At 36.6% G+C, this 16065-nt stretch overlaps 1 protein-coding gene across 1 annotated transcript in view; it reads right to left on the reverse strand.

Moving 5' to 3' along the window:
• Positions 1-260: 260 nt before the first annotated feature.
• Positions 261-16065, reverse strand: part of COPB1 (coatomer protein complex, subunit beta 1) — a 17344-nt gene continuing 1539 nt past the window's right edge. The window contains exons 3-21 of the mRNA XM_010014617.1: positions 15600-15769; positions 14822-14936; positions 14129-14221; positions 13457-13594; positions 12310-12429; positions 11752-11859; positions 11511-11657; positions 10940-11085; positions 9825-9921; positions 9125-9285; positions 8533-8653; positions 7959-8186; positions 7614-7793; positions 6380-6524; positions 4769-4888; positions 4168-4313; positions 2879-2968; positions 1982-2137; positions 261-591 (exon numbers count right to left, since the gene is read on the reverse strand). Coding sequence (XP_010012919.1) covers positions 532-591; positions 1982-2137; positions 2879-2968; positions 4168-4313; positions 4769-4888; positions 6380-6524; positions 7614-7793; positions 7959-8186; positions 8533-8653; positions 9125-9285; positions 9825-9921; positions 10940-11085; positions 11511-11657; positions 11752-11859; positions 12310-12429; positions 13457-13594; positions 14129-14221; positions 14822-14936; positions 15600-15769 — 2541 coding nt within the window. The 3' untranslated portion in view covers positions 261-531. The remainder of the gene's footprint in view (positions 592-1981; positions 2138-2878; positions 2969-4167; positions 4314-4768; positions 4889-6379; positions 6525-7613; positions 7794-7958; positions 8187-8532; positions 8654-9124; positions 9286-9824; positions 9922-10939; positions 11086-11510; positions 11658-11751; positions 11860-12309; positions 12430-13456; positions 13595-14128; positions 14222-14821; positions 14937-15599; positions 15770-16065) is intronic.

The following is a 16065-nucleotide window of genomic DNA, read 5'->3' on the forward strand; positions in this document are numbered from 1 at the left end:
ATGAAGTGATTACGTTACTAAACAAACCATCTAGAACATACAGCCTTTGATTTAGTTGTCAAATATATATTCTCCTAGGTATACCAGAGTATTTTAAGAGTCATAATCACATGTTCATACAAATTCAGGCCTAGTCATTATTGTAAACACTTAAGCTATTACACACTCCCGTGTTCTTAAAAGTAACAAAATATCCCTGGCCAGATACTCAATATTGATTAAATAATACAGATATCAGATAATTTACAGACAAAACAGTACTGGCATAATTTGTTTATTGTACTGTAAGCATCAGTATATATTAGAGACAAAGAAAACATGACTTCCAGGACAAAGAAAAAAACCCTTGAGATTTAAAATTTTGTTCAGTATCAATCATGGAGAACTATAAATTATCTGCTGGAATGCTTTCAGCTCAAAAGCCTGGCTTCTACAGTTACAGAACACTGAAGTATATAAGATGTTCTGGATCCCAAAAGCCACATACCTAAGGTTAAATTGTAAAAGACCCAAAAAGACATAGGGTAAAATTTATAAACTTGTTTTCTTCTGAGACAGATTGATCTTATCGCCCAGACTCAGGGCCATTCCCTGTAAGAAAAAGACAGACATTCATGACACAGATAGTTCAAAGCAACTTTATCTTATCTATATTAAAATGCAAGATCTATATACAGAACACCTCCCAACTGAAACTATACTGCCACTGCAGAAATTACAACTGTCAGCCCAGTTACTGGAATTCTGCTGTTGAAAGCCTCAGTGCTGATACTAGCATTCAACGCACTATAGCTATAGAAAATAATTTAATCACAGAACTATATTAATATTGCATAGGAACTGAAGAATAAATCCATGTAATCGAAAGCAGAATGATTTAAAGATGAAACCAAGCTGGCATATGCAATTGAATGCAGTCTTATGTAAAAATGACAGTGTAAACATATTGGAAACATTAATTTAAACAATTCCAAAATCTTTACAATGACATCACATAAACTAAATGGTCTCTTTGAATGTAAATACTCCCAGGTATGCTGTTTAAAATACTTTTATCGATACTGGGGTTTTTTATTATACAAATCTTGTACTTTTTTTTGTTTTAGTTGGAAGGAAGAAGTTCTAAAATCCAAAGCAGACTCATAGATGTATCTACAGAAAATAATCCTACTGACAAACTTTGGGTTTGTTGTTTTAAAAATAACCACTGAAGAGTAATTACATGCATACCATTTCCTTGTGTGAAACGGAAATGGGTAACTTAGTAGGAAATGGATCATGGAAACTTGGGAAGCATTTGCTCTTTATTTAAAAGCAAATAAAATCTAACATCCCACTTGCAGCACTGTAGATAAAAGAAGGAAATCTTGGCCCAAAGGCCTATTTTATGATTATGCACTGGGAGATGAAAAATTATTACATGTGTTTAGGGTATGATTACACCTAATTAGACAGTCTTTCCTCACAAAATGTGTGTCAGTTTCAAAATGAAGGCTAAAGTTCCTATACTCATCTTCCCTAAGAATTTCCCCATTTACCTAGTACCAGAAACGAACATACATCCTGCCAGTACGTAAAGGGGGCCTATAGGAAATCTGGAGAGGGACTTTTTCCAAGGGCATGCAGTGATATACAAGGGGTAATGGCTTTAAACGAAAAAGGGTTAGATTTAGATTAGGTATTAGGAAGAAGTTCTTCCCTGTGAGGGTGCTGAGGCGCTGGCACAGGGTGCCCAGAGAATCTGTGGCTGCCCCACCCCTGGCAGTGTTCAAGGCCAGGTTGGACACAGGGGCTTGGAGCAACCTGGTCTAGTGGAAGGTGTCCCTGCCCGTGGCAGGGGGTTGGAACTAGATCTTTAAGGTCCCTTCCAACACAAACCATTCTGTGACTCTATCCAGAAACTTACAAGTTTTTAAGAGTGCTTAGTACATTTCTTAAAAATTACAATGCAGAACAGTGCTGTAAATATGAGACATATTACCTGACTCTTTGCACGGATTCGTATGTGACCAGTGACGGGTGCCTCTGGTCCAAGATGAATTGGCTTTTCAATGCTGACATTTGCAAGTGCATCTTCTCCAAATATGGAACGCGCATAAAGGTTGGCCGCCATGAAGCCACAATAACCAGAAAGTGCCTATGGAAAGTACATTAGAACTCTTCAGAAAGGCCAAAATCCTTTAAACACATTTTAATTCATCCTCGGTTAGCTAGGGAGGTACCAGTATATAATGTTTAAACTTCTTTCTTCACATGTGACATATTGTGAATCATGCAATGGGAAATAGTGGTGGCCTTTCTATGAAATTAATATGGGAAGATACACAATCTACAGTATTCACCAAGCAAAGGTAGGATGGAATTTTATGGTCTGATTTAACTAAGAGCAAAATGGTAAAGCAGCTAAATAGTACTAATAGCTCTACACTTACTTTAGCTACTTTACATATATTAACTGATAGATATTATACAACAGCAAATAGCTGTTGTATGTATTTTTTGCTTTACAACAAAAAGGCTAACCTGGCAAAAGAAAGGTAAATTTTGACAGATGAAGGAACTTGGAGCTACTGAAAAAACCTTTATAAAAACAGATGGTCCCATTAAATCTATACTACAGCTTAGATACTATGAATTAAACCAGGCATTTTCTAACTAGGCAAGAAATAGCTAGTGATTAAGCGACACGGACTTCAGATGACATTAATTTGCTTTTACTCATTCCAGACCACTCATTTAAAAGATCTGAAGTATATGTATTATTTCACATTGTAAGAAAGCATCTCTAATAATATTCCTAACAAATGCTGAGCAAATTAAACAATAAAGCACACAAACTGAAAAGGGTGTTTAAAAAGTCTACAAGGAAATAGCTCACCTTCTCTGGAGTCAGGCATTTCATATTGGTTGATTTCAGTATGTGCTGTAAGTATTCATTTAGATCAATGATATTTGTATTCACTGTAACCTTCAAGAAGAGAAAAAACAGCAATTATTCAGGCATTTCTGAAATCATCTCTTCTTCAGGGCTCTATAAAGGAGACTACCGCTACATTTCTCCTTGAGGAACACCACAATCAGTAAGCTAGCTGCACTTCCCTTTATGTGATGGCATCATACGAAGTCTTCACACCCTGCCATCCACATGTTAAAGAGTAAGAATTTCATATTTCTAAGATGTACTTGGGTGAATACGATATTCTGATGAACATGTAGTCTCCCTACAGCAAATATTGGACTTATCCAAGTACAGTTTACACATTGCCAGAACAAGAAAAAGCTGTTATCTAGTCCAAAAGCTTGCTTTTAACCAATGATAGAAATCACTCTCATCTTCCTCTTCTAGCAACAAAGCTCTCTGGTCTGCCATAGCTTCCTCATATTCAGTTTTGTGGTCTTGTTTTAATTGCTTTTTAAGACATCTTTTAGTATTAGTTTACAAATTGCTAAGGCTTTACATACCATGTATTAAAATTCATCGTTCACAAGTCTGAGACATTTACATCTAATCTCAAGAGAATGCACTTAAATACTTGTAGCAAGTAAGGCTACAGTTTGTGTAATATATTTCCCATATTGTTTTAATGTTTCTACTCTAGTCATAAATTAACGTTGCTCTGTTGTATGAGGTTATCTCCCTTAAGCCCTTTTTTAACAGGTCTGTAATTAACAATTTGACTGCCCCCTAACATTAAGTGTACCCACTACTTTGTTGATCTTACTTAGTATCGATAACTGTGTGCTACAGCTATCTTGCAAAGTAATGAAACAAAAACCACAATGCAATTCAGAACTGGAGAAGCTCAGCAGTATGAGTAATTCTGCAGTCTCAGCACAAACTTATACATACTGCTATCTCACCTTTGAGCCAAAATACACAGTAATCACCAGGCAATTTGGACACTTTCCATAAAAGAGGTAAGGCTCAATGAATATACCTCTTTTGTAAAAGAAACCCAAAAAACTAGTTATTGCATCATTAAGCTTGTGAAACAGATAAGATAGCAATAAAAGAGTAAGTTACTTGAGGCTAGCAACTAAGGCAGATGTTGAAAGAGGTTTGTATTCGCAGAGATAATGTTGATATGATGAGCTGACGTAGAACAAGAAACAGAATTATACCTCATCAACAATAAACCCAAACAACATACAAAACATAAAACTAACTTTGTTTTCCCACTCAAATTCAGCCCACATCTGTCTGAACTCCGCATCCGTACAAGAAGCAGGCTGGATGTAATCCATGATGTCAATGTGAATATCACTGAGAACCACACAGTTTCTGTCGCTGGCTGCTCCAGACACATCATACACTGCAATATAGAACACAAACCACCTTAATGCTTAAAAAAGTGAATTTGCACTTAATAAGAGTGCTTGCCTACCACCTGCCAGTTAAGTACAGTCAACACTTGCTCAGTCTCATTGCTGACCTATGTCATCTACAAGTGCTTCACCCATTCGCTACAGAACTTTGAATTAAGTGTACTGGCCTTTCAGGCAAGGCTGCCTAGCATATTTCCAATTTGGAGACTTGGGTTCAAGTATCATACTGACAATCTTCTAAAGGCAGCATGTTCTACTACGTTTTTAAGTAGAATCAATATAATTTAAAAAAGAAATAAATAAAAATAAAACGCACAAAAGATTCATTCATTGTAGACCATTTAATTTCTTCTCCCAGCATGAAGAGTGTTAATTATTGTTTGGTTCAGTTACAAAATGCTACGTGTTAATGTTAATTTCGCAAAATGAATTGTTTACTTACCAACATTACCAAAAATTATTCCATTTTCTGTTGAAGCTACTTTGACATTAGCTTTAATGTTTGCAAAATCATGTGGAGCAAGTGTCAGAGGAGATGGTTTTTCCACAAGTTTCAAGTCACCTGTGAAAAGAAAAGAAATTGGGAGATGGGGATCAGGGGACATTAACAGTTAACAGAATTAACAGTTCACAATGAGTTCAGCTTTTGGAACAACATTTTTTTATTTTCTTGCCATTAAGTTCTAATGTCTACAGAGTTGCACTAAACACCACCATAAAGGTATTAGTTGATTTGGATTTTTTTTTTTTTTGGCTGGTTGGTTGTTACAGTATGCTACCTGCTAGGCAGAAATCATTTACATTACAAATTTCAGTTAAATTACAAGTGCATTCACCCAACCCCCACTGAAAACAAATGCAAATACTGACTTAAATCGGCTTCGGACTGAGGCTAGCATTAGATTTTTCACAATCAGGAAATGGTTTTAATCACTGACATCATCATAGTTACTAGTCCTGTAGTCAAGTGTCTCAAAACCAAAGTTCAACGTCCAGTTGCACTAAGCTATTTATAAATGGATCAAATATCACCTTAATTTGGAATATAATTGCTCTTAGGAAACAGCAAGAGATTTATTTTCCCTAATCCTTTAGCAATCAATCGTAAAAGACTCCTTAGTTCTATCAAGCTGTGCAATTTGAGAACACAGCATGAAAAGCATCAGCTCTACGCACAGGAGTGATGCATCCAGTCAGTTTTTGCAGTATCTCTGAAGACACCAACTGGGAAATACAGAATTCCACTTTACTGAGCTGATAAATAGAAAAATTCAATTTCTTAAGTAATATATTAGTTTTTATTTGTCTCCATTACTAGTCTGATCAAATGATTTACAGAAGATCAGGAGGAAGGTTAAGCTACTCCAGTCATACTTACATCAACTAAAAGCATTTAACGTGTTCTCATAGCATGTTGCAAGCGTATTTCAACTCAACTGCCAAGACAGAGGCCAACTAATACATAAACCCATTACTGTTCTGGAATTATCTGCTCCAGTCCCTTCCCTAAAAGAAGTCAGTGAAGCCTCAATATTGTTCAAACAAGCCTCTGCTGTGGCTGTTGGTACATGGAACAGTTTCACCTGTGTAAATGCAGTATTTAAGTACTTAAGGCTGAGTGCAAGAACCACCTTAGGGCATATGGCTTTCTGTTGCCTGACATTTGCTCCATACCAGTTTGGATTTTGCCCTCTTGCTCAATGCTAAAAACACAATAGCAAATCAGTATATTAAAAAAAACCCTGCCCATATTTCAGGAAAAATGGAAAAGGAGAAGTGGAATGCTATTTTTCTCTGGGTGCATGGGGTGGGGGGAGGATCGTGGAACAGAAAAACCCCACAAAATCTGACATCAGACAGTATTGTCAGTGCCAGTGGAAAACAAGTCTTCCTGGAAGAAAAATTTATTAGAGGCATTCAGAAACATCCTTTCAAAACGGCCACTAACTGGCATAAACTTGTAATTCTTTTAGACACTCCTTACAAGTGGGTGCCAATGCCCAGCAGCTCACCGCTGCTCAACAGCTGCTTTGTTTCCACCAGCACCCCTTACCTAACGTGGCTAGTTCTAGTGTGCAGTTCTGCAGAGTGTCACTGGTCTGGTTCACCACAAGCACATCCAGCACAATGTCATACTGATTGACGTGGACATATGCCTCTGCATAGACAGGATCTGAGAAACCTGTCAGTTGAGTAACCTGTGAGAGAAAAAGTTTACGGTACTTCTTTTAATCCAGTTCAAAACATGGAATCATTTTAAACAATGACAAAAAAATAAACTGCAATGAAATCCATTACTTTTTAATGTAAGCCTCCAAATCAAGCAGTTGTGCACAGAGCTTTTTATTTCACAGAACCAACTTATTAGTAAGAAAAAAGGAAAAGAGAAAGAAAATTGGAAAAAACACTGAAAACAACCACCACAAGTATTGTCTAGAAAATAGTATTTAAAGAAGTTGTGATATTTAGGAAATCTAAAATTCATGCATAACCCTTCCAAAATAAACATATTACACCAGTTTATAGGTAAACACACAGTCACTGTTCATATTATTCATACAAATAAATTTTAACTGCTTACTTCCTTCACATATCCTTTTGCATACACACTACAAAGTCTTTCCAGATGACCTGTATTCTGAAACGAATATATGCAAGTTCCTAAAATATAGACTATAATACCATTTATTCTTAGAAAGATCAGCAGGATAAAGAAACGATGACTTAAAATAAACAGGTAACTTTAAACAGCAAAAAGAATTAATCCAGACTTTAAAAGAATAAAAGTCTGGGGGTTTAACTCTTTTGAGTTAACTTCCAGTGAATGAATCAAAAAACTTCTCTTCTTTGGACCTTCTCTGCAAGTCCTGGTAACCAGCAGCAAAAAAACCCCAAACATATAAAGACTGAGATAAGGATGCACTACACTTGGCAACAGGATAGTAGGATATGGCAGTCAAAGAAAGGCAGGCGTTTATCACTTGTGACATCCCTGCTCTCTTCCTTGTGAACTTTACTGGACACTTCAGCAAATAATCTTCATTTCTTCTCCACATCCCACAAGCTCAGCACTCTCTAAGTCTCCTCTTTATTCTTCCTCTCCCATGGGACAAAGGTAATAACTTTAAGCTGAAGGGCTTTTCTCTTTTTCCCCATCCTAGCCAGGAAACACCTTTCTAATCAACCAGCATAGCCTGGTTCATTAGTTCCAGCCTGTGATTCTCAAAGCTGATTCTGTGCACAAGCAGCACAAGTGTATATAATTAAAACACTGACTTCCACATCACCTTATTAAGTTTGGATGCAAGAGGATCAGCGGCCTCTTTCCTCTGTGTGTTTCCCATTGCTGCAAGAAGGCTAAGCTGAAACTGGTCTTCCTTTGAGCTCATTTCATTTTTAGCAGTAAGCTGCATGAAGGAAATGGGATCATCTGGCTGAACTGTCACATTCCTCTTCTCAGATTCTTTCTGCAGGAAGAGAGATATTCAAGAGTTCACTATGAATTTGATTCCTTAGCAAAGAAAGAGAGTCAAATAATGTCAAATGGTGACATTTCTGGGACCAGCTTGAATGTTAACACCCATATAAAAAGCCTAAAAAGTGTTTCTGGTTACACAGGTATAGTAGCTCACCTTCTGAGAAAGTTTCTCCTCTTCTAGCTTGGCTGACAGCATATGAGAGAGGGACTGCCTGCATTCTTTGTTGAAAATATCATTCATGAGAGGAGAACATTCTGACAAAACTTTCAGACACAGGGAAATACGATCCACATCATCATCTGTAATTGGCTTCTTGGGAAGAGAAGACTTTCCCAAATGGAGAATAGTGGCCATCAGCAGCATAGCTTCAGCAATAAAGGACTGAGAAGAAGGACAAAGGGACGAGAATGGAAGGAAGTTATTGCATTTTATATAGCTTTACACAAATGTTTATTTCTGACTGACTTACTGAAAGGTGCACATTAATCAAATCATTAAATATATTAACAGATTACTTTTTTTTTTTTTTTTACTACTTGCTATGTAGAAACCAAGCATGATTTGTAAACTGTCTAAATAGAGTGGCTGGAAAGTAGGTCCTGTTTGTGACCCAAATTTTCATCATTTTCCAATCACATAATTGGGACTTCACTTTGGACTTCACCCATTTTGCATCTGTTTAAAAGAGGCAACAACCCGATCATTCGCAACTAAAGCCATGACTTACATTTTGTTTCTTCTTTTCCTGAACTAGTGATACATATCGTAAAGCAATTTTAGTTAAAGTTGTAGCAAGGGAAGCTGCAACAAAGAAATCACCATCGAGCAGGAATCCTCGTAAGGGAGGTCTGCAAAGACAAATGATAACCGTAAAACTAGTTCTGGATGACACTCTTTAGCCTACTTATTTTCCTACCTTAACATCCATACTGTATAAACAAAACAAGTTTGAAAAGTCTCAAAACATTTTTTTACCCCCCTCTAGATGGAATTTTCCAGATACAGAGATATTCACAAGTCACACAGCCGTTTCCACACAGAATAGGGGTGAAGTGAAAAGTGTAATGTATAACAATTTCATCGTAGCTCCGAGATCATAATGACTAGTCAAGATGAAGTAACCCATTTGCAGTAATTAAGGAAACAGAGCAATTGTTCTAGCTACGAATAAAATAAACTATATCAAGTATTTTATAGTGTAAGGTGATTTTAAGGGGGAAAAAAAAAGTTCTAATCTAAAGGCAACATCTTTGTGTTCAATTAAAATTCTGATGGGCTTTATACATAAACAATCAACTACGAAATCTTAAACACAATACCTGTCTTCCTCCTTTTTGGCAGGTCGGGAACTACTGAGAGCACTCTGTGTTGCATAAGTGCCCATCTCCGTCACCAGTTTTTGGGCCGGACCCACAGACACCTCTTCTTCGGGTTTTAGCTCACCAGTTTCTTTCTTGATTTCAGATTCTACAATTGGGATCTAGAAATGAAAAAGAAACAATTGTTACAATTAATATAAAAATAGTTTTGTTCTAAGGAAGGTTTTAATAAAAATTATCTGCATTGTTAAGGTTTTTATAGATAAAAGGTCAGTTACAGTTCAATAGTCTTGAGAGAATTAGAGGAGAAAGGCAGATATTGAAATATAAACAGAAGGCTCCTACCCATGCAATAAAGCTCCCATTTTGGATCTCGGAACCACTCAGACTTAAAGCACTCTTCCTTTGTCAGTGCATACAACTGAGTCGTATCTTAAAGCTGCCCGAATTCTCTGTAACAAGGAGTTTCTCATCTCTCAGTATATGCTAGCTACAGCTATGCTACTAAAAAAAATTAATAATGAATGAAAAACCTTAATTAGTTTTTATGTTAGATTTCTTGTGCACACGCCATTACGTATCACAAGTGCTCAAAACCCGGTTGCATCTTACTTGAGTTTTTAAGAATATATTTTTCTTAGAAAACACACTGCGTAATCTGAAGAAAAACCACTAAGTTTGCCTAACAAAGGAAACACACCTCTCCAAGTGATCTGCGGACTTCTGTCATTACACTTTGTATATCTTCCTTTGTGCTGCAATATTCTCCAAGGATCCACAGAGCTCCCCGATAAATCCTAAGACAAGAACAGTAACCTAAGTCATGCTTTCATGATATACTCAAACTACCATCAAGGGAAGCGGTTCCTGGTCAGGTGGTAAAGGCCAGACCTGACAAATTCAAAAGGACATGACTGACAGAAAGCAAGGTTGATCAAAAGCAATCATACTTTCAGCCTTAGTAAACTGAGTAGTAATGAACAAGTGTATCAAGTGACATAAATTCTCTGCTACAAATTTATTCCCATCTGTGTTAATAACTCCTGAACACAGAATCACTGCATGTGAATCAAGTCAGATCTAAGTTCTCCAGTTAACTGAGACAAACTATTTTTCCCTTCATAGAGGAGAAAATGAAAACCAAGAACATGAATCAAGATCAAGGGAAAATGAAGCAAAGCTTCACATTTTTCCCCCCACTTAATGAGATGACAATGGAGACAGGATTCAGAATTTCCTATGTATTGGAAGAATGGCAGAGTGGTGTCTTGATACAGAGAAGTTCTCATATGACTTAACCTTCACAGATCCATCAGAAAATCAAGTTTTTAGAGTCCTGAAAGGTACCAAAGTTGTTCTGCAGATTGCAAAGCCCAGTCTACATCAAATTAGATTTTCTAACAGATGTACAGGAGGTTATTTCCAATTGTCTACAAGTGCAATTTCCTGCTGCACTAATCCCTTAGTAACTCTGTTTTAACAAATGCATCACTTGAAAGTAGGCCTTCATCAACACTACTATCTTTAGCAAGTGGAAATACAATTGTCAATTGCATCATAAAATAAAAAAAAAATAAAAAATTTGAATTTACTTTTTGCATTCAATGCAATAAACATCCAATATATCTTTTGTACAAATAGGCAAGAAGGAAGCTGTACCTAGAAATCATCTACCCCCAAAATATCTCAGCTTCAGCTATTCTTCTTTGTGTGTGGGTTGCAAGGATTTTGGTACATATTTAATGACTACATACATTCAATGTAAGTGAGCTACAGTGTGCTCTGATGTCTGTTTGATACATATTTTGGACTCACTTGACAGATTTAATAGCATGAAAGACTTCAAGCATCTTCTCAACAATAAGAGGTCTGAGGTTATCAAATCGCTGGATCGCTTCCCGCACAAACTCCAAGACATCAGCAGCTGCTGCTTCATTGTTATCACTAAGGAACTCCATCAGCTAGCACAAAAAGAGTGAACATGAGCACAAATAACAGCACAGATAAGCTTATACAATAGTATTTTCCTTCTAGATTCAGAAAATTAAAACTGTGTATCTCCCATTAAACAAAGCTGAAGTCAAACATCCTTAAATACATTCCAAACAACTTCCAATTATCATAATCCCCAAATTGTTTTTCTAATTATATGAATTACTGCACTTTTAAATAAAGGTACTCTTCAGCTCGCGTTCTTCAAAAGTATTTCAAAACAAAGTCTCAGAAGACAAAACTACAGCATTAAAAGTCCTGTATTTCTTCATGGATTAAAAATAGCATTGCTTTGTGTGAGGCCACTATTAAAAACACCTCAGCTTCAATTATTCCCCAAGTTTTGGGTATAGCTAGATCAATTTAATGACAACATAATTACACATTTGCATACCACTGGAATAACATTTGCAGCCATATCTGGAAACCGAACGCTACAGGAATGCAGTGTACGAACGAGCAGCTGCCTATACTTGTCTGTATCTTCATGCTCTGTCACATTGTTAGTTTTAATCACTTCCTTCTTCAGAACAATCACAAGCTGCAGAAAAGATCAAATAAAATTAAAGACAGTCCCATATTTTTCCAAAGACTAAAGCCCCAGTACAATGAAACAGAAGTAACGCATATTTTACCTCCTCCACATTTCTTGAAGAGACAAGGTCCAGAGCCAGTTGAAGGGTTTTTTTGCGCACCTCTAGGTCTGGGGTACTCAACACCCTGAGGATGTCCATAACTAGATCCTGAAACAGTAACAAAATTGTAACTACTCTGTTACTTTTAATTACTTCCTTTATACAATTCTAATTTTCAGTCCTCAATGATTTTCAAAGCCTTTCTGAATACATAATGTATTACCTGCTGACAAACAAGCAAGGTATCCTCGGCATTAGGATCTTCACAGCATTTATTTAACACATTTTACAGTTACATACAAGTCTTACCATGCAAGCTACATCATTAAGGCTCATAATCAAGACAGCATTTGCCATTGTTAATTGTTACAGGCAGAGACAAAAAAAGCATCAAGTCGTCAACATAAAATTCCATCCAGTATGTTTTCACCAAAAACATATCAACAGAAGATTTGAACTTCAGAAATACATTTTTCCATACATCATAACACCCAGAAGTTTTCACTTAGGAAAGAAAAGCATTCAATAAGCTTAGAGGAAAAGAGACAGCTTACATACCTGTAGCACTCGTTCATGTGAGGGATGCTCCTTTAATTCAATCAACCGATCCAAAACAATTAGTTTCACATTATTATCACTTTCTTTAATAATCAAATCTATGTAGCATTGGGCAGCTGCCTAAAATGAAATGGATCAAAACATTTCTTAAGTTATCAAGAGGAGAAACTAGCAAATTTCGGAGAGAAATTCAGGCAAAAGATATCTTCTTCTACACTGCTATTAAAGCAAATACTTGAAGAGCTGGCACAGAAATGAACTTTCGAACAGACTTCAAAACTTTCTGGTCCACTGCAAATATCGATTCCACCACCGCGTTACAAAAATTACACAGGAAGGCTCACAATGACATCAGCTTACAATACACAGACTTGGTTTCAAATTCAAAGAAAGTAACAAAGAGAGAAATTTCCTGGCATGCTTTGGGTCATGTCTTAAGTACACAGTAGGGCACGAAAACTAATATAAAACAGGTTCCAGTTTTAGTCTATCTCAACATCGGTTTAATGACAGCTTCTATACAATATTCCTGCTCAATAAAAATGACTAAAGTGAGAATGTTGGAATTAATAATCCTCCTGGTTTTTTGAAACTACTATTTACAATACTTTTAGTCTAAAAGGAGAAAAAAAAAACAGTCTAATTTTTAGACTTCCATGTTTTATTTTTGAAATTTTCATACGAGTTCAAAATTTCTGCGTGATCTTAAATAATCAGCTGTACCAACATAGAACTAGGAATGCAAGGTCAATCACTAACCAATACAAACCTTTATTGCTTTGTGCTTCCACCCTGCTCTGGAAAAAGTAATGTTTGTGAGTAAAGAAAGCCATTCAATCTCAGCAAATCTTCAGCTTCTGTCTGCCTTGTTAAGTATGCCAAGAAGACTGCAGGTTGGTACCACCTATTGTACACTGCTCAAGCTTGAATGCACAGTATTCAGACTTGTCCCTTACCAAAGTGACACTAGCTGCAGCTCTGCAAAATACAGTCTCAGTCTTCTTTTGTGACCAATTTTAAAGAGATATCTTAACATAGTGTTTCACACGTGAAGTGTTCAAGACCCATATTACTGAAGGATTCACTCTTTCAAAGCATTCCAGTGCACTAAAAGCTACTGAAAGATCTGAAAACATCACTTTCATACCTTGATTGCTGTTGGTGCACTGGAGAGTGTAACAAGAGTTCCTGCAGCTTCATACTTCACTGCAGGACTTGATGATTGCAGCAAGTTGTAGATGCAGCGAATAAATCGAGCTCTCTCTGATGGATTCGCATGACAGACCTAGATGAGAACGACAGTACACAGTTGGCACGTAAAGAAAAAAGAAAACAGCGACTTTACTTCTTAACTGCTCCATTATCTTGCAACAAGGAGAAAATTAAGCAAAAGGTGACAACCTTTTCTGGGGATAGGAAGTTGTAAAAATATAATTACAAAAGCTATTAAAAAGCTATTATTGACAATTCTATGCAATGCTACAAGGTCTTAAAATCTCAGACCAAAAGGAAAGGCATAGCCTCCAGTAGTTTCCATAATAGATGCCCTGCCCATGAGCATGAAGAACAGTCTGATAATATACAGCCAACATGAGAGCAAATCAGGCGAGACATACTGCTCTATACTGTGCACACTTGAGCAGTTTATTGTTTTCTAAGACTAAACTTATTTAGTTCTACTAAACAATGACATATTCCTGACATGGACTAAATCTAGCCTTAATGTCTTTTCCAGCAATGTTCTATCCCTTTTTAAAAAGCAGTCTAACAATCTAACTGGTACATTTATTTTAAACATGTGACAACATTTCCCTTTTACCTTATAAATTAGTTCAACAATAACCAACTGCAGTATGTCACCAAATGTCTGGACTTGGTCAATACAGGTACTCAAATAATCCAAGGCTCGATCCTATACAAATAAAAGACAAATTATTCTAAACTATTCTGAGTTTGCTCATAGAGCTGTATTTTTAATCAACACATACTTTCAAAATCAAAATACAAACCAATGCATATTCACCCCTTCAACTTGAAATTTAAAGCAATTTACAAAAACATTGTAAGCCTGAAGAGCAAATGAATTCATTCTGTCTATAGGTGGCAAAAAGAGAGACAAAACTAACAGTAATTGGTCACACAAGGCAATTGCTTGTAGAGCAAATAACCCAGAACACTAAACAGGAATTACCGTTTCTCATGTGACTACAACAGCCATAAAACAGTAGGTAATGAAGCACTTCTCAGTCTGGTTCAGCTCACTTGGCAAAACTAATTGCAGTTGTCAGCACCAACATATGCCTTCGCCCAATACAGTAATCCTCCTTTAAAATTAAGGCAGCACAGAGACCTACTTTAACTTTTTCAGTTACCAAATATTCCAGAAATACCTTAACAGTACCATAGTGGGTTTTTAATGAATATAGTTTATACTACCAACAAACTACAGGCTGGTTACCTAGCACATTTTGAAGCATTTAAACAAAATGAGTTTGAGGACGAGTATTCCTACCTGATCTGCATGAATTAGCATCATAAATGCATTTCTTTTGCAGCTTGCATCTTTCTCATTCACCAAGAAATCATGAATCAATTCAGGAGCATCTGGTATAAGATGTTCAAAATTTCTTAAAGAAAAAAAAAAATCAAAATTAAAAGGATTACTGGCAGGGAGTAGAAGCCATGGCTTAAGAGCATATCCTAAAGACAAGCATTTACAAAAATTCAAGAAGTGTGAAGCAGTGATATATAGCTTTTGTGTAGCTATGTGAAACTGTGAATAGACTCACGGAGCTTTATAAACATTGTTTGTTATCGTGACAGCTAAGACATCACCCCATCAATGATTTCCATTTAATAGTAATACTCAGTCACGCTGTTCAGGTAACAACTGCAATAATGTTTACTATGTAACTGCAGCACATGAAGAATGTCTCACTTCAAGTAAATTTATATATGCATAACTCCTGCAAGGATTCTTCTATATTAATGGTTGTGGACAATGGATCCTATTAATAATGTTTAGATCATTAAGAAAGGCATTTTCCCCATACAAATTAACCTGCAATATAAGGACCTTGGTCATACTTGAGAAAGCAACTTTGCTTTTCCAAATAAGTCCACTGGATAGAGAAGAAAAAGCAAACAAACAAACAAACAAAGACCCACCAAAACACCAACCACCACACCAGTGACTGATAAATGTTTATGAGATCTCAAAAACTATCCAGGTCACTAAAACTAGACTTGGTCTTCTGCATCCATGACTTCACAAAGTTTCTGGCATTTACCTATAGATCGTGTAAATAGCAAGAACTGCGTTCCTGCGCACGTAGCTGTGGCGGTGTTCTAGACACGCACGAATGGCGGGCATCAAAGGCTCCAACAGTTCTGCTTCTTTCAGCTTACAAAGGAAACGGAGAGTAGAGCCTCGGATAAATTCATTTGGGTGCTGAAGATCCTAAAATCAACAAGAAACATATTTGAAATGCCAGCCTCTTCAGTCAAATCGTTAAGCTCCGATGAATGCACTTGCTAGCCCTCCCAACAGTCAGCCTTCCCATAGTATAAGTTACCAACATCCACAATGACACCTTTCTGTCTTCTCATGAAATACCTTCTTAAAACACTGCTGCCCCACAGTATGTAAAACCATGCATTTTCGTGGGGTAAAAATTACAAAGACTGTGGGATATTTCCTGCATTCTATGTATTTTCCCTGATTACTAAGGTTGTGAAAGCCCACCCTGCAGGCAT

Source organism: Nestor notabilis, unplaced genomic scaffold, assembly GCF_000696875.1.
Source record: "Nestor notabilis isolate BGI_N333 unplaced genomic scaffold, ASM69687v1 scaffold4795, whole genome shotgun sequence".
NCBI lineage: Eukaryota > Metazoa > Chordata > Aves > Psittaciformes > Psittacidae > Nestor > Nestor notabilis.